At 37.6% G+C, this 23,401-nt stretch overlaps 1 protein-coding gene across 2 annotated transcripts; it reads right to left on the reverse strand.

The window, feature by feature from the left end:
* Positions 1-1,005: 1,005 nt before the first annotated feature.
* On the reverse strand, positions 1,006-22,023 carry LOC133445665 (choline transporter-like protein 2). 2 transcript variants are annotated; one of them, XM_061723009.1, is made up of 22 exons: positions 21,878-22,023; positions 15,244-15,292; positions 15,091-15,164; positions 13,984-14,068; positions 13,758-13,842; positions 13,525-13,644; positions 13,359-13,416; positions 13,116-13,242; positions 11,825-11,908; positions 11,456-11,568; positions 11,240-11,371; positions 11,049-11,148; positions 9,543-9,635; positions 9,309-9,393; positions 8,887-9,149; positions 8,522-8,616; positions 8,015-8,118; positions 7,615-7,688; positions 7,425-7,495; positions 7,240-7,328; positions 6,545-6,629; positions 1,006-1,863 (listed from the first exon to the last, which is right to left on the reverse strand). In XM_061723009.1, the coding sequence occupies exons 1-22, from the start codon at positions 21,909-21,911 to the stop codon at positions 1,754-1,756; spliced, it is 2,130 nt and encodes a 709-aa protein (XP_061578993.1). In that variant the 5' UTR covers positions 21,912-22,023; the 3' UTR covers positions 1,006-1,753. The 2 variants fall into 2 exon arrangements, with proteins under 2 accessions (XP_061578993.1, XP_061578983.1); XM_061722999.1 differs by lacking the exon at positions 1,006-1,863 and adding an exon at positions 4,399-6,333.
* Positions 22,024-23,401: the final 1,378 nt, after the last annotated feature.

A 23,401-nucleotide genomic window follows, 5' to 3' on the forward strand; every position in this document is an offset into this window, starting at 1 on the left:
CTTCTTCATTACTTCACAGGTGGGACAGGAGTGAACCAACACAGACCCAGATGACTAAATTCTAGGCAGTGACAGTTGCAGTTAGTTGGTGGTTTATTGAAGAAAAGGTTAACATACCAGTTTTCTGTTGCAGGCGCAGCTCTGTTCTGTTTGTCTGTGTGATCTGTTGTGCGTCTGGTGAGAACTGTTTGACTTTCCCTTCCTGTGTCTTCCTCTTCCTGTTCCCTATACCTCTATATATGGTGAACTTTCATCACCACCTAGTGTCCAAATGATGTAACCACAACCCAATAATTACATTACAGTAAATAAACTGCCAACAATAATCTTTTTTTTTTTTTTTTACGTTGTCCTCACGCATATTAATGGTTAATACCATGCTGGTAAGAACCTAAGGCATATATATGTGCATTTTAATATAAAATACATATGATATATATATTTTTTTTTGGCGGGGGGGGGGTGACTTCCGCTGCTAATCCAGGACACGAGACAGAATAGTCCGTGTGGCTATGTGTGTGTGTGTGTGTGTGTGTGTGTGTGTGTGTGTGTGTGTGTGTGTGTGTGTGTGTGTGTGTGTGTGTGTTATTAACGTTATCACCACCAACACTGCCACCATCCTCCCTGCCTGCCCCGGATCCCCCACAGGGACACAATCACCTGCTGGCCCAAGCAAGCCAACACCTAGGTTACCGAGCAACATGTACACAAAGGGACACTAAACTATGAGCATCTTCCTACCTCGTTGATAACTGTTGCACAGTACTACTAAACAGTAAAGTTAAAAACAACATTTTGTTAAGTTTGACCATTTTTAATGTGGTCATGATGGTGTTATAAATTGAATTACACTTTTATGTTAGCTTTTCCCATTCCATAGAGATTATATATCATCTACCGGTAGTTTTCAGAAGTATCAAACCAAACCCCTCATAAGACATTATAAAACACTTTAAAAAGTAAATGTTTATATCTAAATAAAGGACAAACCAGAGGCTTTCCATCTCCTTAAAAAAAAAATATTGCAACACAGACTTTTATTAGTTTACAAAAAAATAATGAAATAGAATAAAAAACATACAAATTTGAAACATTTAAACATTTAACATTGTTCATGTGTCATAGTCCGTGGAGCATGAAAATATGTTTACACACAACAGCAAAAAAAGACAAAAAACTGTGTAAATAAAGGTTAAACCATTTGGGATGCTTTTAATCTCTGAGGGCTTTGATGATCACACACAGCTTTTAAATGGCAACAGTTAAGTAACTTAACTTAAGTTATTTCAAATAATGCAATATACTGTATTAATTTAAACAGATAAAAGCTTTCAAAATGACTTTAGGTTGACGTACAATATAAACGAGGATTATTGTAATAAAATATATATATGCCCAATTAAGTATTAATTCAAACATCTGCTTATATTACCATCTGCTCTGATATTCCACTTACTGTCAGGTCCTCACAACAATGTTGAGTTTGTGATGTCATAAATGAATAAATTAATCCCATCTGACAGTGAAACAAAAATACTGTAGGTGCAAGTCAAAGGAAATTTCTTCTGTAGCTCATTTCAGACACAGACACGCACGCACGCACACACACACACACACACACACACACGCACGCACGCACGCACGCACGCACGCACGCACGCACGCACGCACGCACGCACGCACACACACACACACACACACACACACACACACACACACACACACACGCACGCACACACAGACGCACTGTGATTTAGTCTACAGATTTGGGCTCTTCATTGGACTTCTTTACAAGATTGAGCAGGTTCTGTGACATGAAATACGGCCTCTCAACTGATCCATCGTTGCGCTCCAGGTCCTCCACTGCAAGATGGGCAGACAGAGTTGAGAAATACTTTCCAAACAGGATGCAAACACTAAACTGTGATTTAACCTAATTGTGATCATGCAAGTACGGTAAGTGGAACCACTTTTTACAGGGATTAACATTTTTAATACAATCTACACCATCTGATATTGCATCCATAGTGAAGAACATACTGACATCTGACTAGTTAATATCAAAATCATACATACACTTTTTTTAAATACATCCTGTACTAAAAAATGTTTTCTGAAAAACAATCCCTGTCTGTCTTAAGCAATGCTGGTTTCCAGAAAACACGTTCAAACTATAAAGAGCACCCAGTCTATTCTGCTCTCCGATTACACTACAAAGTACTCAAATTAACTACTCAAAATGTACAGCGGAAATATCTGTTCACATGACATCATTTTACTAATTTTTTTAAGCCAAAATGAATTATATAGATAAGTGATTGATTGATCGGGACATTTCTCACTAACAGGATAAAAGTCTTATTTATTAGGACTAAAAGTCTTAATTGGAAAATGTTATCTAATTTTATCTTACCTTAATACCTCTATCTTAATGTTTTGAATGGCTTTAATTGCTTAATCTTATCCTTTTCCGTGCTGGGGACCATCAGCTTATGTGTATCCTCTGAAGTACTGGAGACAATAACGTGTGTGTGTTTGCACTTTGTGATTAGGGATGGCTAAAGTGAGTCTTTAAGGAGAGATGGGTCATTTTGTTCTTTTCGAAAGTTAGGATTTTGACCAAATGTCAAAAAGTGGTGGGGGCAGGTTCCCAGCTAAACTGATGGCTATGGTGACGAGTGACTTCATTTATTTTTAAAATACAAATAAGGAACCTTGAAAGCTTAGATGTACAGTATTACTCCTGAAGCTTGAGATTGTATTGTTCTAACTCTGACTTCTCTACTTGCTAAATCCTGAATCACAAGAAATTATGTTTTGCTCACGTTCAGGATTGCAAATCAGAATGTCGATCCACCACTTTCACAACTTCTGTCACAGAGTTAAACTCTTGATCAGTTTAAACTCGATACATACCTTTTAACAGAGGTGGACAGAGTACTCGACCCCAGTACTTGAGTAAGAGTACAAATACTACTGCTCAAAATTTACTCCGTTACAAGTAAAAGTAGCTCAGTCAAAATATTACTTGAGTAAGAGTAGAAAAGTACTTGCTTTTAAAGGTACTTAAGTATCCAAAAGTAAATGCTTTTAAATTTACTTTAAGTAAAAGTAAGAGTAAGAGTAAATTTCTTATTTTCCACATCAGTAAATTACTATATTTTTTCTAAATTAATTTAAGGATCTTTTAACTCTTGTTTTTGAGAATTCGATGTTGAGTTGTTGAAAGCAGAGAGATAGTTCTGCTTCGGCAGACACAATAAACATTTGAAAATAAATGTCTGTGGTTTGTCTGTGCCCTCGTTTTTTACTCGGTCGAACTCAAACATTGAGTTACAGTAAGATACGGCCAAGGATTTAGTGAAAGTCCCTGCTCCGAGTCCGGCTCATTATCAGACTCAGACGACTCAGCGGATTGTCTTTCTTCTCCTGACGCAGGCGTAGCCATTGTTGCCGCTCTGTCTTGACTTGTTGCGGCTCTGTCTTGACAAACGCAGGCTACTTTGGCTGTGATGACAGAAACCTTGGTTTATTGATACCACTTAAAGACAAGGGCACTCAGTGGCATACAGTATAAGTTTCTCCGTCTGTCATGGCGTTAATGCTTCCTGTACGGTTATCTGTTCATGTTTGACGCCATTCATTTGGTCAAAAATGCTTTGTAAATTTTGAGGAGGCTTGACGTATTTCCGCTTTACGTACATCCCAGTGGAGAGCGTGCACTGTGATAGGTCTCCTCCTTTGACAAAAACAGCTTGTGTCCAATAGGATTTTAGGGAAGAAGAAAAAAGAGCAGACCTGAAAGTAACGAGTACTTTTCAGCCTTCCTAGGAATTTACTCGAGTAAAAGTAAAAATATTTGTCTTGGAAATGTATTCAAGTAAGAGTAATAAGTACCAAAGAAATCTAATACTCAAGTAAAGTACAAATCCTCTGGATATGCATTTAAGTACAGTACTCAAGTAAATTTACTCCGTTACTGTCCACCACTGCCTTTTAAATACGGTAAATGGAGAGGGGGTGTCTTGTCTTTTGTATAATGAAGAAGGAAACTTTATCGATTTGATTTTGGGGATAACAAGAGGAGGGAAGAGGATACAAAGATCTGTTCATTTTATCTGACTTCAATCTGATTTATGTGAAGAGTTTTTTTTAGTTTGAAATGTTTGGAAAGTTTTGGTAAATTCTGACCGAATAAAATCCAGCATGTGGGAGTATGTTTACAAGTATACACTTAAGGGTCACAAAATGAGAAGTAAACATGGAAACTGGCATGTAAAAACTGTTGCAGTGCCCAACTCTTTGACCTGAAAACTCAACTTCTTCCAAACAGTAACAGTTCTGATCTTCACATGTTCATTATCAAAAACAGAACTACTATGATTAAATACAATCATCTTTAATCAAGAGTTATATCCAGTAAATATGGAATGTCTTTAGTTTAATTTCAGTGGAAAATCTTCTAACGTCTTTCACAAGATGACAGACAAGAATAAAGTAAAAAAAAGCATCCAGAGCCTTAAGTTGTTAGTTGCAAGCACTCAGAAGGCCATTTCAATTCCATGCAGCAGTAAGACAGTGGGTGGGGGCAGAGCGGGTCCAGTTAAGGTTGGGGCAACCTGTAAGTAAGTGGGAAAGTTTGGAATCCGTGGAGTCCGAGAGATCCAGATGTCTGCATCACGGTCACACAATTACAGCACTTACGCCAGTCCAAAATACCAAGGCATATAGGTGGCAATACAATATACAGGTTCCAATCTTAACAACAATGAAGCCAGAAAATACACAATAAACATACACTACTGTATATACTCTACTGGGAAAAAGAAAAGAGCCGGTGTTCTGCCATTTTTTGCTGCTTTGCCAAAAAATGCTACCTAATGGTTTTCTACCTTTGTAGAGCTACAATTTTACTGTGTTTTACTCCCTAAACCACTTCCTTTTCCCCCAAGTGGTCCTTGTCTCTTGCCAGGCCGTCATTGTAAATAAGAATGTGTTCTTAATGACCTGCCTGGTTAAATAAAGGAGAATGACTAAATGAATATCAAATAAAGCGATAGAATTGTTTTTTTCTCTCTTTATCGTATAATTTTCACAAAGTGTAATGCAATTGATGTCATGGGTAGTGTATTTTGAAGGATCAAATACTCGACATCCCATATTATCCTTTTTACATCGTGCAAGAAATGATTGGCGTCGCAATCAAACTTTGAAAATCGACTGTGCGCATGCGCAGAACCACAACGTAGCATTTTCTGGCAGGGAGCAAGGATTGGCAGAACACCGGTCTTTGTATAGTATATCAAATGTGTCTGAAAGGTTTTGGCATCAGCTGGTATTATGTAAACAGTGAAAGTTTCATCATTGATAGAGATGTTTGTTTAGACTGTAAACAGTGAAAGTTCCCTCATTGATTGAGATGTTTTTTTAGACTGTAAACATTGTTCTTAAGCGGTTTTGTAGTGCATCCAATGATTGGATTAAGATAAATACTGACATTAATCAGGCACAGATTCCGCAATCACTATGTTCTACAGACCTTGACAATATCAAAAACCAACGCTGTTATAAAACCGACACAATCAATCGCTTTAGTTTTTTTTTGTTGTTTTTTTTTATTTCGTTTTTCCTAAGCTACAGAGATGCACTGGGCTTTCAACCTGCTTCCTTTTGACGGGAACTTCCTAGAGGTTGGTGTTATTCTACCTACATGTCAAAGCTATTTGAAATTTTTGCTTCTATGCCACACATTTAACAAGTCCATGTTACAAAGCTTTAGGTAGACATCTTTATGCTGTATGAGGTTAAGTGAGTCTCACTTGTTTTGCAACATCTATTCCTGTGATGCAGGTGGAGGTTTGTCTTCATTAGACTCCGGTTTTCCCTCTTTTTCATCAGTCTCCTCTTTCTTGGCCTCCTGAGCTGCAGCTGACACATCCTCTATTTTTTCATCTGCTTTCAACTCCTGCTTTTCTGTTGCTTCTTCAGCCTCTAGTTCTTCTTTCTTTTTAGTTTCCTCGGCTTCATTGGTTTCTTCTTTCACCATCATTTCCTCTTTTGGCTCATCTGCATCTGTTTTGGTCTGCAAGGGCTCCTCCTCCTCCTCATTGCCCTGCTTTAGCACCGTCTGCTGTTTCAGTTGGACCTCTCCATCCTGCTGAAGGGGTGTTTCCTCCTCCACTTTCACCTCATCCACTTGTTTTGCACCATCCGCCTGCTCAACAGTTCCTCCATTTTCCTCCATCCTCTTTGCTTTGGAGAGGATCTCGTGCAGTTCGGGAGACATGAAGTAAGGCCTTTCAGGAGAGCCATCATTTCTTTCCAAGTCCTCACCTTTTTCAAGTGTCGGTAAGCAGCGTTTGTGATTAGGTTAATGGAAAAGCATGAAAAAGTGAAAAATAGTGGGAATGTGTGAACAAAAAAGTAAATGGAGAAATGAGACAAAGAAGAAGAGTCAGAAACATGGCAGGAAGAAGAGGAAACTAGCAGCTCAGCTTTAAGCAGTAGTGTAAGTGGTGATTTACCAAATGATAAAATTACTTACAGAAACAGAGAAATAATGTGTCCACACACATGGCGTACACACTGAAGAAGCCATGGGCTATCAGGTAGGATCCCACTACCACTGTCTAAAAGGATAAAGTTATAAAAGCCATCAAATGTCTAGAAGTGAACTCAAACATCAGGATGAAATTAGTGATGCACCGAAATGAAAATTTGTGGCCGAAACCGAAACCGAAAATAATAATAAACACTTGGCCGAATACCGAACAATACCGAACATGGTTCTTTGCCAATTTTTTCACCATTGCATAAATCAAATACATTTGATTTATGCAATGGTAATATAAATACATTTGATTTAGGCATGCTTTTCAAAGAAAAAAATCTTTTACAAAATTACAAGGTAGAAAATATTTATTGAACATAAAAAAATGACATTTTTTTAATTTCCCACCATTATGTTGTTTTGGTTCCACCTCTTGGTGAATGTTAGGTAAAATTTTTATGGGGTTAGTTTTTGGTTGGCCAACGATTTATGTAGTGCGCAACGTTACGGGACGGAGCGGCCAGTGTATTTCCTTATATTACAACGCCGTTATTAATTGTTCGGTTTTTTCCCCCACTTATTCCACCGAACACCGAAAGTGTTTTTTTGCCATTTTCGGCCGAACAATTTCGGTTACCGAACAATCGGTGCATCACTAGATTAAATCATACAAAAATAACTGATCTCACCAGTATTGGTACCCAGTAGTAGTTTAGAGATGGTGCAGCCTCCTCTACAGCCTTAATTCTTCCAGAGAAGAAGAAGAAAGAGAATATTCCTATAAAGAGATGAATTGCAAAGGAGTTGATGTAACCAATCAGTCTACACAGATGTCTCTCCAGTGTTTAGATCTATAAATAAAACCTTTTCTCACCCACAATGCCAACGATAAGGAGCTTCCCAAGGAAAAGCAGGAAGTCCGTCACTTTATCTAAAACTGCCACCCTGTTATGAAGTAAACACAATGTAGAGTATGAAAGTGTGCTAAAAAAAACAATGCTACAAGCTTAAGTACTTAAAGGGAACATTTCATTAACTGATGATTCTTCATAAAGAAATCTCACCGCACAATATTCCTCATGAGAAGGAAGAAGGCATCTCGAGCTGAGGTACAGAAGCTTTTTCCATAGATGGCAATCTGGAGCAAAAAAAAAAAAAAAGATAAATGAACCACTTGTACAGAACATCTCTCAGTCTGATGATAATAATAATAATAATAATAATAATAATAATAATAATAATAATAATAATAATAATAATAATAATAATAATAATAATAATAATAATAATAATACATTCCATTTATTTAAGGCACCTTTCAGGGCACTCAAGGTCACCTTTACAGTGCACACAACATCGATTAAAGAAAGGACAACAATATATATGCAATAAAATCAGAAATAAAATCAGATATCAGCAGTATCCTAGAGGGGGAGTATCCAGTATCTCGTTACAGCTTCTCACCATGATGTAGGCATTTCTGTTCAGGAACTTGATACATTTCTCCAGGCACCAGAAGCAGCACTTCATGCAGCTTAACAGGAATTTAGCAAACTTGTTCTGAGCACCTGAAGGAGAAAAGTGAGAGTGTGTGCTTTATTTATTTATTTAAAGTTAAATTCAGTTTGATTAATGAGCATGTCTTCTGTATGACTGCAATATGCCACTTGCAAAGTGGTGAGAAAAAACGGATTAAAATATGGCAGATAAAGGGATTCAAACATGTTGGACAGGAAGAAAGTATGACAATTATTGTATATAATCAGTATCATCAAAATTCAAATTCATAAAAATATATGCACGTAAACAATTAAATATATACAAAATGTTAAAATCAACTAAGGCAACACTGTACACATAGTTTACTGAGGGTAGTCTTTTTTGTTTTTCTGACCTTTTACACACACATCCATCCACAATGACTGCTACACACAGTATATGATAATGATGAAAGTAATTCAGATCACCAACCTTTTAATTTGTGATCCAGATACTCCAGAATGACTCGGATAACCTGGACCAAGGACAGGATCAAAGATCCAAAAGCCAGGGAGCCGGTGTGGTACCTTCACAGAGGGAGGAAACAGCAAACACACTTTTCTCAGACAAGTCCCCCTGCTGACCTCAACGTATGTTTGATCTGGAAATTTGGAGCAAATAACTATTCCTTCAAATCTTCACAGCTTTGTGTAGATGTCAATGCCAATTTTGAGGTGTAACAAGCAGCACAAAAATACACAAACACTTATCTTAGTTAGAATTTACACTACAAAATACACACACATGCAAACACACACACACACACACAAATCAATATCATTGATTTCTGTTCTGACCTGAGGGCCCGTCCAAGAGAGGAAAAGATGGGGTATGCGGGGATATCATTGGGCTTCTTGAAAGCCCAATAATATGACGCAAATGCCCCCGACAGTGTAACCTGGCCCAAAGCCGTGACAAAGTTGGCACACCAGAAGAAGAGGAAGACATTATAGAACTGGAACACGATAAGGTATCTGTGGTAGGCCGTCTCCCCGCCATAGAAGGCAAACAGGCACTCTGCATCAGGACACTGAGCTGAAATGTTGGAGATGTTGAACGTCTAAGGGCCAAAGAGAGAAACAGTCAGATTTGCTGCTGGCCAAGTACAGAGCAACACAAAGACAATCTCTGTCCCTTTATGAGCTTTTCTCACAAAGAGTACAAACGTTTTTTACAGTTTTTAGTCAGTTTAATAGAAAGTCTTGATTTCGAGACGTACCTTGGGATCACAGGTGTCTCGTGAAAATGGACATTCAGAGTTGTTGAAAACTTTGTACACCTGCTCATTAGACGTAGACAAGAAACTAGCAAAAGCAGTTAAGGCAAATGTGTAAATATAGATTTGAAAAAGGTCACAATCAAGAATCATGCCATAACATTTGCAGAAATAACTTAAGGGAATGATTAAATAGTGGTATAGTAAAGTTATTATTGCAAACTAATGAAAGGATACACAGCAGTAATGGCCCAATATGCGATCACCACAGCCAGAAGGAGAAAGGTCAGCAGCGGGTAGAACAGGGAAGACATCACATGTCCCACAGCTCTGACAAAGGACACATTATAATGAGTTTAGATATGAAGTTCTTGTAATAATCACGGAGGACGTCTGTGATTTTAATCCTGTCTGACTGCACCGTATCTGTGATTTGTGAAGTAAAAATTCCACAGCAAATAACCTACACTATTTCAGCAAACACCGAGCTCACGAGATGATCCTAATCCTGTACGAATACACATGTCAGTAACTCAATGACGGGTTTCCAGGCAGGCAGGAACTTCTTTTTTTTAAATTCCCCTTGTCACTTTTTTTTGCCTTTGTCCTGGTGTAATTTTGGCAATTATAGTACATAATGTGATATTATATTAACTAAAGCCTATATCCACCCCATATAGTGTAATGAGCTGATATTTTTGATGATAACCATACAGATATTAATCAACATTAAACTTCACACAGAGACTTATGAAACAAGAAGTCCAGATCAGCAGAAGAACGACACTGAGATGAAGACACGTGTGGCTGCATCACTGTAATGATGAAATATATAAACATATATTATTCTCATTCTAGTATTCTAGTATTGCTACCAATAATTGTCTGTCTCTCCTTCTCTTTCTTCATGACATGGGAACGGGTCATAACTTGTAATCCAGGTCACAAGTAATACAGGTGTGCAGCTGTTTTGAAAATGTTGTAAAGAGAAAGTGGGTTCTGGTTTTGGTTTACTGTATACTTTAAGTTACATCTCCTTACGTCTCCCCCTCAGACACTCTCTGCTCTCTTTACAAGTAAAATAAAGGTCTTTCTCTTACTACTATTCAGTCGTGTTCAGTTTGATGATTTCCTATTATGTTTTTCCACAGCAATCTATTTCTTTCATCAAGCTTAAATCCTCTCTGCCAAACTTTTAGCGCTAAAACAAAAGCTCTGGACCCAGTTACACTTACCGTTCAGTTTACTGTTACCATGGCAACTTAATACATAGTCATATGTCATTTTCCGATTTTGTCACTTGTCAAAATGTGACATGTAGTCACTGAAATCTAACCCGTGAGTGTCTGATAGTGATCAGATATTTTTAACACAATATTCAAATGTATTATTAAACGAAATGTAAGGCATCTAATGTCACTTTTGGGATCAATGTTTGCTTTGCTTATCCAGCGTGAGTGCAAGGAACTAAATACAAATGTCGGGTGTCATTTTAGAATCATTGCAGGTCCAGGTAATTTTAGTCCAGTCCAAATATTACATAATTCCACCTCATTCAGCATTCTAGCCACTCCTAAAGGAAATATCTAACTTTTAAGCTGATACACAAGTCACTTTGTCCTACAGCTAAATCAATTAAGCTGTTAACAATCAAACCAAAATAATCAAAACATCATCTTGAACGTTACATATTTAATCAATGATTAGTTAGAAATCTAGACTAAAATACCCTCCCAGACCGACCTGCTGGCCTCTTTGATGAGAGCGATAGCGATGAGGATCCTCTTCCGGAGGAAGATAAGAAGCATGATGATGACAACCTCAACAATGGCCAGGATGATCACTGTCAAAGAAAGAATTTGGCAGATTAATGGGATTTACACACACACTTCATTCAGACATATATTACACCGTGAGACCCTGCTCCTGCTTACTGAAAGCCAGCCAGGTCTGTCTGATCTGCAGGTACACAGAGAAGTCTGTCTGCAGGCCCAGGTCATGGATGGTGACATCGGCTCCAGGCTCTCCCTTCAGGCTGGCAAACTCCATGTAGCAGTGGAAAATAGCTAGAAACATTCATATCTGTTAATCTAACTATTAAGTGTAATTTAAGTCAAAAAGTTCATTATCTTCATGGGGTAAAGACTTACCATATCCAATGACTATAATGACCAAAACAATCATGACCCAAACCATGATGCCAGCTAAGAATCGGAGCAGGACGATGAAAATCAAGCTGACAACCATGGCAATAACCAGACCGCTGGAGTGGGTGGACAAAAGCAGAATGTTTGAGTCATGTTAAAGAGTATTTGTGTCTTTGTTTAACAGATTGAGTACAGATTGAGTTCATACTGATCACTCTGTTTAAAATCAGCACAACACAACACAACTCATGTGTGAACAATGAAGCCACTTCTGCTTGAGGAATCATTTCACTAATACCAAACCAGCTGAATGAAGAAAAGCATTTAAAAAAGAAAAAAAAAAAGTTTACTATAACAGTAAAGGAGGCTTACAGTAATATCCAGTGCCAAGACTGAGTATAGTCCTCAAAGATCCTCATAGCCACCTGCCGAGCTTCTATAGCCATGTTTGACTTCCTACAAGGAGAGAAAACGTGGAAAAAAAAAGTTATTTAGCATGTAACCCTTAAATGTAAAAACTCAAGATACAATCAATTAAATTATACTTCACTTTAACATTTATTGGAACATTTGTTCATGTTCCTTCTCTTTACCACCAGTCTGAACATAACAGTAAACCCAAACAACAGAAAACTGTCGCTGCAGTGACGCTCAGCACTGGCAGCAAACAGCTTTTACAAAATAAATTAACAGATTCAGAGAAGCTTTTTAAAATATCCATATACTGCATATTGATGTTACGTGACTGCGATTGTAGCTAGTGGTAGCTAAAGAATTTACTCTTGAAGCTAAAACAGCTTTGTACACCAGTCGGCTATAACATTATAAACCAGGTTCTGCTTGTGCTCCCAAGAGCTCTGACCAGTCCGGGTCTGGACAAAGAACATCGAAGGCTGTCCTGGAGTGTATATATTTATATATATATATATATATATATATATATATATATATATATATATATATATATATATATATATATATATATATATATATATATATATATATATATATATATATATATATATATATATATATATATATATATATATATATATATATATACATGATGATGGATAAGTACAGACTTGTTCCCGGGTAATGGAATGATGTCATAAAGAAAAGAAACAAAAGGATGGGTGCACTGAGTATTATTTTGAAAAACACTTAAGTAATCCTTTCTTTAACATATGTGTGTACATGCATGCATGTATGTACGTGTAAGCATGTGTAGTGTACATATGTATGTGGATGTGTAATGTGCTTGTATATATGTATGTACATGTATGGATATATGTGTAGGTACGTCATAAGCAGATAGGTATGCATGTATATGTGCATATGCTCTTTGTTGTTGTTCGCTATTATTCATTTGCTCTATTTCATATAAGGAAAATGTCTCAAACAAACAAACAAAAGAACATTTTGAAATGTAAGAAGGGGAAGGATTCACAAGCCGAGGCTTCAGCCCTGACCCTTTGGTTGTGACCTAAGTGTTCATGATTGGTGGTGACCAATACATTTTTATTCATTCATTCATTCATATACAATAGAGTTGTTGAAAACACATTTCTCGAGGTTGCTTAAAATGATTTACAGGTGGAGAAAAATGAGCGTTTGGTTCTTGTATTTTGAGTGCATGCAGTTAAACAGTGAACGGACTCACTTGGATGCTTCCAGCACCTCTGAGGCATTGACCCGGACTCCCTCTCCATCATCAAAGGTGGTCTCATTGCCCACCACAACAACGCCACCTTTCATCGTTCCCAGGGCAGGAAGGCAGCGGCGTGTGACTGTAGAAGGGGAATGTTTATTGGTTTCTGCTTCAGGCATTAACAGCTGACCCTCATAGGTTGCAGCTTTTTGATGCAGATGAACAGAAATGTAGTACTAGAAGCTTCTCACTTACAGGCTTTGCTGGGCATCAGCATCGCAGGACATAAACCATCTCGCAGGATCTCAGGAGTCTAAACCATGTAAAAGAGACTTTAATTAAGATGTTGGTCATGTTGCAAATTTAACTGCATTAATTTAAGCCTGGATACAATGTGAATAAACTCCTTATTTGAATTTACAGATTTGGCAAAGTCGACTCCATCCTTGCAGTATCTTTTGTAGTACTCGTGGTCTTCTTTTTTACCGAACTTGGCTTTCACCAGTGTAAGATGTCTGTCAGGACACTTGTCCACACATAACTGAACACCAAGAGAAACAGACAGTCATCACAATTAGCGTTGATATTTGAATGAGATGTGATAATCACAACACAATGTAGATGAATAGAAACGATGTAGATATAAATCCTGACCTGTGTGGTGGGACACTGGAACTCCAGCAACACCAGCGGACTGGCGCATTTTAGGATGTTGAAGTAGAACAAAAGAGGTTTCTTTCTGCGTTATAATAGTGAAACAGAACTATTATTAGTCAAGATTTATAAACAAGGGTTTTGAGATTATGCTGATACACAACATTATGTGGAAAACATGCAAAATCCTCAAGAGACAAAGGGTTTCCAGTTGTAGATGACTCACTCCAGAGGCGTTCCAGCCTGCCCACAGAACTGGCCCCTGCTGTCTGTGGGATAAATGACTTTCCTGGGGTCCCCCTGAGACCACGCTGCATGGAGAAGAAAACAGTAAGTTCTCCTGTGGATTCAAGAGTCTGTTCCTGATGCAAATGCAATTTTAGGTAAATAAATTATCTATAAATAAATGTAATTTTTAGATAAAACTGCAGACAATAAAAACAGAATACAGTATATGCAATCAAAATTGTATCTAGCAAAGCAGATGCTGTATCTTCAATATGTGAATGATTCCCAGCCATGACATCATACACACAATGGGATATTGACCAGATCAACCTTCAGTCCCACTCAAAAATAAAACTTGTCAACTCCCATCCACCAAACCTCTTCAGCAAACTGTCTTTCATACATTCTGAGTTTATTTCTGGGCGATTAATCAATTATGCATCTTACACATTTGTACAGTTAAGATCAGAATTTATTAAATAAAACAGAAGTTAACTTCCCATGGGAATCATCATGATCAGAACTGTTAATAGTTTATTAGGTTCCAAAAGAACAAAGATACCTATCTGTTAAGAAAAACTGAGGCTAGAAAAACACTAATATTGCAAGACCAAATTATTCTTCTTCTTCCAATTTATAACCAATAGTGTAGATGTTGTGACCTACAGCAAACAACAATTTCTTATGGGAATTCCTAAAAAAGTTGGCATCTTTAAATGAATAATAGCTCATTCTTCCACAGCAAATTGTTTCAACTGGTCCAAATTGTTTGGTCTCTGAACATGCACACTAATGTTGAGTTTTCAATAAGACTGAGATCTGGTCTGTGAGAAGACCACTACAGATTTTAGATTAATTTAGACTTCTTTTATTTAAAGATGTGTTTATAGGTCGCTGTCTTGTTTGAAGACCCGGCAGCAACACACAGATCTATATTTGAGTATGTTTTAATTTAGTAAATATTGGGAAGCTAATAACAATCTGTGATTCAGCCCCACTGAAAACAAAATAACCACATTCATTTGATGAATACATCATATAGTGATGTTAAATAGATTTCATTTAAAAAGGGTAAATATCTTAGTCATGTTAAGATCCATCTTACCAAGGATACCAACAGAAAAGTACCCAAGCAAGGCCACGATGAACAGAATACAACAGAGGATGTCTGTGCAGCCCCTGAGGAGAGAAAATATTGTTATTGGTGCCTTCAAATAAAAACATTAAAAAAATACAAATGATTGAAACACAGTTTCACCTGTCGTGGATTGGCCCTTTGAAGTTCGGGTCATACTTTCTGGACTCTCCTGAGGATAAAAAAACAACAACAGAAGGCTTGTTAATTTTTTCTATTTTATTCTGAATGTTGGTGTTCTTGGTCAGTACAGGAAACGTTTCAGGTACTCTGAGTACTTTAAGATGTCATTGTTTTTTTGTTTTTTTTGTTTGTCGGCACCTCGGCTAGATCAGTCTCAATAGTCACAAATGCACAGATCGATTCACAAATGCACGAGATGATTTGATAAAAGACAGGACAATTCACACGTGCGTAGGACAAGATACACAAATGTATTTCTGATGCACACACAAATATAACCTGATTTACAAACGGTTTTTGGTTTGTGGACTTCGCTGCATTTCGCTGCACGGAATGATCTAAAACCAATCCCTGTTTCAAACAATCATAAGAAAGCACCCCACGTGGGTGACAATATACCCATATACCCATATCCAATCACATTAAGCCATTCAAACCGCACTATATGATGTGAATTTCAGTCAGTTCAACATGGCTTCCAGCAAGGACAGCGGAGCAATAAGTTAACCATCTAATTTAATATGTTTGGCTACTTAATCTCCTTGTTTGCTATGAGAAGTGTTTAGTTATTAGTCTAAATCGCTTTAATTGTGTAACTACCAATACAATCCACATATTGTTGTAGTGGCAGCTGTCCATGCTGAAGAACTGTCAGGTGGGATGACGCAGGGACTCATGGGATGCCATATTCCTTTGGAGGTTTCCTTCACTAACTGTGGTTTTATGTGTGTTTCATATTGTGGTTTTGCCGTTTCTTTGTGTTTTTTTTATTGTTTGGTCTCCCAGTTGCGATAGTTTTCACAGTAGATCAGAGAGTTCTGGTTGCTGGTGCACCATGAGGGAGATGAGTGTAGCAGCTAATGATATCTCTCTGTGTTGTGGTTTATACAGCCTTCCTTTTTCTTAGTACAGCCTTTTATTTATAGGCCATGTACTTTAAGTGGAGAATCCACAGAAGTGCATCTACTTTATCACTCATATATCCACAATGAATCCAGCATGCTGGAGAGAAAGGCATATAAGCGTTAGTACACGTGTTGAAAAAAGACAAACACAAGGATTTTCCTGACAGACTGCCTGGTATGCTTAGTAATCCACAAAGGACATAAACCACGCTGCCCGCTATGAAATTACAACGAGGTGGAAATGCAAGTCATGATTGTAAAAGAACCAAACATGAATGTGCCTGTGAGTTACACCTTGACACATCTAGTAAACAGGCTCTTGGCTTGATGGAGAACTCTACTTTGTATCGGCACACAACCTCTGAAACCAGAGATGTCACATCCTTCATGACAATTGAGTTGTGTCAAACTGCTTTAATACTCCTTAATACGGAAGAACGTCCCAAAAACAAACACATGCAGTGAGGAGTAGATGGTATCCCAGCTTTCTGCCGAAACAGCATAGATCTTATAAACAATAATTTACTTCACACACTGGTACTACACTCACACACACATACGCAGGATACACAACCATTATATGCCTGCAGATACAGACTTGGCCGAAAGCTTTTATTTTGCAAGAAGCAAAATGCAACTGTAACACTTAAAGCTGTAGCTGCAATAATCCTCAAATATAAAACCTCAGCCTTACGCTTTAGCTTCTCTTACCTGCAGCGTTTGCTTTCCATTTTAGTTATAGATTTCCTGTAAATTGTTCCTGCTGGTGTCTTCTACCTGGCCTTTTTCAGAAAGGAGGTTCAACAAGTGTTAAATGTTAACTCAGAATTGACAAACCCTGAATTGACGAACTCAAAGTTTCTTGTTTCAAATCAGAGGTTAGGAGTTAGTCCTGTTAATTGGGAGTATGTTGACTCTGAGTTAAGTGCGTGCACCACGACTATAAAGATGACATCAGTGTAGTTCCATTACTGTGATTCACCATGGCAATCCAAGTAAACTGAAGCGATTCTCCTACTTTTCATTAGAAATTCATTTTTATTGCAACATAAAGCGAAAAAGATCACCTAAGATCATTTTTCAGAGGAAAAATGACATGGCTGTAGCAGCAAAGAAATAAAGCTACCACTTGAATGAAACCACAAGAAAACCAAGGCCACCTCTTTCATGGTTCTGAATACCATTCTCTCTCCAATAGGCTATTTTCATCATCCCTGCCATTATGAAGAAAACTCATATTACCAGAAAAAAATAAAACAACCTAAAGTATTATTTGTGAAATAAGGGCATGGCTACAGTGGCGCATATTTCTGATGCACAATGGATAAGATGTGACACATACTTCAGTACGACTGATGTATGTAGTTGTGCAGGAAAACGGTAACGGTAATACGAACAAAATCAGCAGCTTATGCTAAATTGTCTGTGTGGATCCTCCATAGATTTTACCCAGTGAAACTGCAGCTCCTTCCTAACCACTGCACCTCATCCGTAAAAAGGACATCATTCTTCAAACGTCCCTATTGCCTGATTAAATTAGGTAAACTTTCAAGAACTGCTTGATAGTATTAATGGACATTTAATATTCTGATGACTTTCAAGGTATTATCTAGTCAAAAAAAAAAAACAACCTGTACACCAAGTTAGTGCTAGTTTGTCCGGCTTTTGTACAATATGATGGGTAACAGAAAAAACCCAAAAAGCTGAAATGATTATGATCTTTACAGAGACAGTATTTTATGAAATAGGTGGAGTTTTTCAGTGGATTGTGATTTATGATGATGAAACTTCAAAGGTAAGACTGAATTCAGAGATAGGCTGTAGAAAATTGTATTGTTTTTTTTTTATTCTTCAACTGCGTGCTCAGTGACTGTTGTAATCTGTAGAGTACTGTTTTTTTTAAGTAATAGCAAGCTTTTGTTTGTAGGATGTAGCACCAGCTGCTAAATGCTACATACCAGCTTCGTGCTGGTTTTCAATTTTTTTAAACATGCACTGACATAGCCGCTTGATGTGGGAATTATGTCTTATTATTACCCATTTCTTGGCTAAATCTTCCCTGTTTATCATACAGGTGAATGTGGTAATGCACCAATGCATGCCAGAAATCTAATGCAAAGCGAATACTGAAATGTAAGCTTCATAACTGCCAACCGAATAGCAATATTTCTCAGAAAAATCCCAAATTGATATTATTTTCAAACCGGACAGCCCAAAACTCTGCTGCTCTTTTGTGGTGAAGGAGTTGCACCCAAAGTCCTTATTGAGTTGATGCAAATAGCAGAGATGTAATTTCTTTTTAATCTATGATAAAAAATAAATGTATCTATGATCTTAAAAAAAAGTAAAGATTGATCTATGATCAAGCTTACACACAGACACATGTTCTACATATTGTGTCCAATCTTCACCTACTGCCATGAGCAGATAAAGACTAAAAGAATTACATCACTGTAAATGGTGGTAAAAACTGGGACCCCAGTGTTCTGACTTACAAGGCCCGTCAGACCTCAGTGTGTGTGTGTGTGTGTGTGTGTGTGTGTGTGTGTGTGTGTGTGTGTGTGTGTGTGTGTGTGTGTGTGTGTGTGTGTGTGTGTGTGTGTGTGTGTGTGTGTGTGTGTGTGTGTGTGTGTGTGTGTGTGTGTGTGTGTGCATTTTAAGGGTGTGATGATGTCATGACTAATGTGATTTACAAATGGGCCCTGAGGGGTTATCTGATGAACGTTTTCCTGTCTCTACCTTAGTAGTGGTACCGTGGTAGTGCATGTCTCATACCAGTATGGACTGTACATACGACGAAATACGTCTGGTCGTCTGTTCCTTTATTCTGTCCATTTGTCTTTCTTTTTAGACGATAAAGTATACAGAACAGACTCACAGATGTGTCAAAAAAAATCATTTTTAACACTGTTTGTCATCGGCATACATTATTCTTGCTTGTTTTTTGTTTTTGTTTTTTACAGAAGATGAGTTAACACATTCAAAATTCCAGCAAACAATCACTACAAAACATATAGGTGTAGTCCCTGCAGTATATGTGGCAATAAATGACTGTTTGCTGGCTCAATATTAACAAGAAGACTCTTGACTGGGACTTGTGTGTGGGTTAAGCAGACAAGGCTGAACAGAGTGCAGACAGTACAGGCTGCAGCCTGCCTGCTTGCATGAACACCGTCTTACCGGGAGAATGCTGCAAGTGATGAGTTTGAGGACATCACACTCTGATAATAAAGGCTGCTGCTAAAGAATAATAGTGAGCTGGAATTCATTTTGCTTTTGTGTCCCACACAAACCTTTATCTCTAGTTTAAAAGGGCAGCTTTTTAGGGTTTGTTTGTTTTTTGTTGTCTGTTTTTTTATTTGCGGAGGGGGGGCTCTTAGCCTTTGTGGGGGAGGGGAGTCAAGAAAGAGCTGTTTACATGGCAACAGGAGAGTTAGGAGGAAATGTTCAACAGTGGGAGCTCCAAAGATTACTATTCAATTTGATTCAGCTTTATTTATGTAGCACCAAATCATGGCAAAGGTCATCTCAACAAGCTTAAGGAATACAATTCAGCTCAGTCCAAATGAGGGGGAATGTATCAGAACTGATAACCAGACAAGGTTCAGAAATCGTTCCAAATAGCTCAATCTGATGCCTACAAGCTTGCTCATCGCTTACATGCTTTATTTTTACTCTACTTTATTTAGTTGTTACCATGCTTAAGTCTCAGTGGAAGTAAAACAGTTATGTTAACCTTAAAATATATGTATTACTACATTTCCCACCTTACATTTTATTTAAATAGGAGGATAGTAAGATTCAAATAAATAAACAAAATAAAATAAATTAAAAAATCCATGTATGTCCATCCATCCATTTTCTACACCCACTGAATCCATTCAGGGTCTAGGGGGTCTGCAGGAGCCTCTCCCAGATCACTACGGGCAAACGGCTGGGGTTCACCCTGGACACGTCAACAGTCCATCACCGGGCTTCCCTGGATGTGCACAGTTAGGGCTGTTCGATTTTGCCCAAAAATAAAATCTCGATTTTTTTCTCTCAAAATCCGATTTTCGATTACGATTACGATTATTTTGTGAATTGACAAAAGGCAAAGAAATGATTTCAAATATGCTGTTTTTTTATTGAACATTTGCCCCATTGGGCTTTAAGTGCAAACTTTGCTCTTATTAAACCAAAAATGAATGAATAAAGTGCAAAGCTCTGTAAAATAAGTTGAAAAAAAGTTTTAAAAAATATACTAAAATATAAAGTTTTATCTCTGAAAAAAAAATCAGCAAATCAGCACTTGCAAACATACAGTAAGTTATATTTCCAATTAAATAAAACAAGACATTTTCTAATTAAACTAAACTGGGTCTTTGCATGCTAAATAATAATGCAACCCATGAAGGAGGTAGAGGTGTGTAATGTCAGTCATTACATTTGCTGTTCACATTTGCAAGTTTTTTGCTGGAACACGAGCCGGTCTACGGCATCTGGCTTGAGGGATGCCCGGTGGCATGTTACAACGCCCCCTCCTACACTAAAGAGCCTCTCCCATGGGGCACTTGTCGCAGGTATTGAGAGGTATTTCCATCAATCAATCATTAATATGTGTGCACACAAGGTAAAAAATTTTTTTTTTTTAAATAAATAAATAAAAAAATAAAAAATAAATAAAAAAAAGTGAAAAATCGATTTTACGAGTTTCACGTTTTAACATCGTTCTAATTACATAATCGCGATTACGATTTAAAATCGATTAATCGAACAGCCCTATGCACCATACTCAATATTTCCATTTGTATTGTGGAATCGTTTCAATTCAGCAATAGGATGGTGCTCATGCTACTAACTGCCCAATGAAACATCAGCTTGAGGATTGTTGTTTTCTTCCCAGCCTCCTGTGACCATCCCTTCGTGTAACTACACTGGCATGGCGTATTACAACAAGAATAACAGTGGTTATGAAAACTAGATGAGTCAACAGTCTACATGAACAACAACCCAGGCCAGGACTAGAAGACCACACCAAACTGTGGTCTACTCTGCTGTTGCTGGAAGGAAAAAAAAAAAAGATCTTCAGCACTGCCACTGACTCATAAGTTTGGCTTTTCAAAAAGAGTAATATCCCATGCATTTAAAAACAATACATTTTAGAAACATCATTAATTCCTGTCCATTCTATGTTTTCCTGTTTGTGGGAAGCTGTGTGTCTGGGGATGAACCAGATACACGCCAGCATGCAGAAAAATGCTTTCGCATCCTGGTTTGTGCAAATGAAACAGCATGACAAGTCCAGCACAAGAAAACCTAGTTTTAGACCTTTAAACACCTGGATATGTTTTTCTCGTGTCGGTCCTTTTTTAATCACCCAGACAGAATAGGAATTGGGTTAAGTGGATTAATGTAATTGTGGTCAGATAAAACACACCCAGCCATATCCGAAAGACTCTATTTGATGTGTTGTGCAAAAATGAAAACACACCTTTCAGCCATTTCCAAAGATTGAGGCTAGATAACCATATCTAAAATAAATAAATAACCCGTTTGGAGGATAAGGATGCCCTCGACCACCACGGGTCCACGCCCATCCATCCATTGCAGTCATTGTTTCCAATCCTTCGCCCATAAAAAAGAAATTACAGATAGAGGAGAAAGGACTGACTCAAAGCTTTTCTTACCATATTTCGAGTCTGGATTCTCGTCCTTATCCATCCTTACACGCTGTTTTGATCCGCGCTACTGATCATACAGTTACCATGGAAATCTCGAGTCAAAATACAACAACAAGAGTGAGCGATTGTGCCAGCTCCAGAGCTCCAGAGCGGAGACCCTCCCAAACCAACACGGCGCCGCGCACTCCCACTCCCATGGCAGGGGGAGGAGCAACAGCCAATCGGAGAGCGGAGACTCTTTGACTGACAGCTTCTTCATCCAATCAAAACGCGCATGAGAGGCCGGACCCCCTTCCACATGTACCGCTGTGGAATGTCAAGAATTTGATTTTTATGAACATGTGTTCAGATTTTGTTTGTTTTTTTATTTATTATGATGAATATAATTTTGAATATAATTTGTATTATTCATCGGGAAGTTTTTAACCTTCACTGTACAGATTTACAGCTGCCAAAAGACTGTTCTTCAATAAAAAGCCTGCAAAAGTGCAGATGGTGTTAGTAATAACCATAGATTGTATAATTACGGAACAAATCTCTTTAGCTTCACCCATAGGTTTTCTGAAGAGTGCTTTTGAAGCCTCTTTTTCCTCGTAGTGCACGCCCATGTTGAAAAAATGAGCAACACAAATAGGCCTGGGAAGCTTTCACTGTTTGCTACATTATCTTGGCTGTCTTGTCCAAATTAATTACACTAATTCTTATCAAATCTGTACAAACATCCTTATTTCAAGTGTGGCTACTGAACAATATCTCAGCTGAAATTAAGATCCCCAGAGGAGAATATGTTACTCATTTATACGAGTAATAATAATATAGTCTATAATAATGTGATGATGCTGAATTAAAATGGCATGTGAATTTTGATTCTCCTACAATGTGTTGGTGCTTTTAAAATATAAACCTTTCAATCTTACCTTTAATATAGAAATGAATGCTTCCTCAAAAGCTTATCTTGTTTAATTTACGGGGGGAAATCTTATGTGTCACATGGAGTAAGTCTACGGTTTTATATGACACACAACATAAGAAGAACAGTCACTGCAGATGACAACAGCCTCAAAACACTGTTTTGTGGTAAAATTGCCTAAACTGCAAAAAACTATTGGCCAGTATTTCATTGTGTTGCACTGTCATCAAAATTGACACTCTTTGAAACAAACTAACAAACTCCATTTCCTTCTGGCAGCCATATTAATAATTGAAAATAATTTATTGAAGCATGCTTCATAGATAAAAAGATAAGATAAAGATAAAGTCCAAATAACCGAACTGATCCAAGGCTGACTTATTAACCAAAGACATCTTTAGCCATATTTGCATGTTACAGTGTGTAGTGAATAGAGTTGTCTTTTAAGCAAGTTCCTTTTTTAAAGTCAAAGTTTGTCGTGTCCCTCCAAAAAACACTGTTTTATTCATTTTATTTTATAACTAAGAAAGACACTGTAGTGGCCATTGTCTCTTCACAATAGTTATGCTATATTAAAAAATGTGTCTTAGATGTACCATAATGAATGAATGCTCAACATG

Source organism: Cololabis saira, chromosome 1, assembly GCF_033807715.1.
Source record: "Cololabis saira isolate AMF1-May2022 chromosome 1, fColSai1.1, whole genome shotgun sequence".
Taxonomy (NCBI): Eukaryota; Metazoa; Chordata; class Actinopteri; order Beloniformes; family Belonidae; genus Cololabis; species Cololabis saira.

What these genes read in the sequence shown, in the direction of transcription:
- LOC133445665 (XM_061722999.1), bottom strand. Translation starts at nt 21,911, where the DNA reads ATGGATAAGGACGAGAATCCAGACTCGAAATATG. An exon ending in TCTGGATCACAAATTAAAAG is followed by an intron (nt 8,119 to 8,521) that starts GTTGGTGATCTG and finishes TTTCTCCTTCAG; the next exon opens with GTGCTCAGAACAAGTTTGCT. An exon ending in CACATTATTTCTCTGTTTCT is followed by an intron (nt 6,334 to 6,544) that starts GTAAGTAATTTT and finishes CACTTGAAAAAG; the next exon opens with GTGAGGACTTGGAAAGAAAT.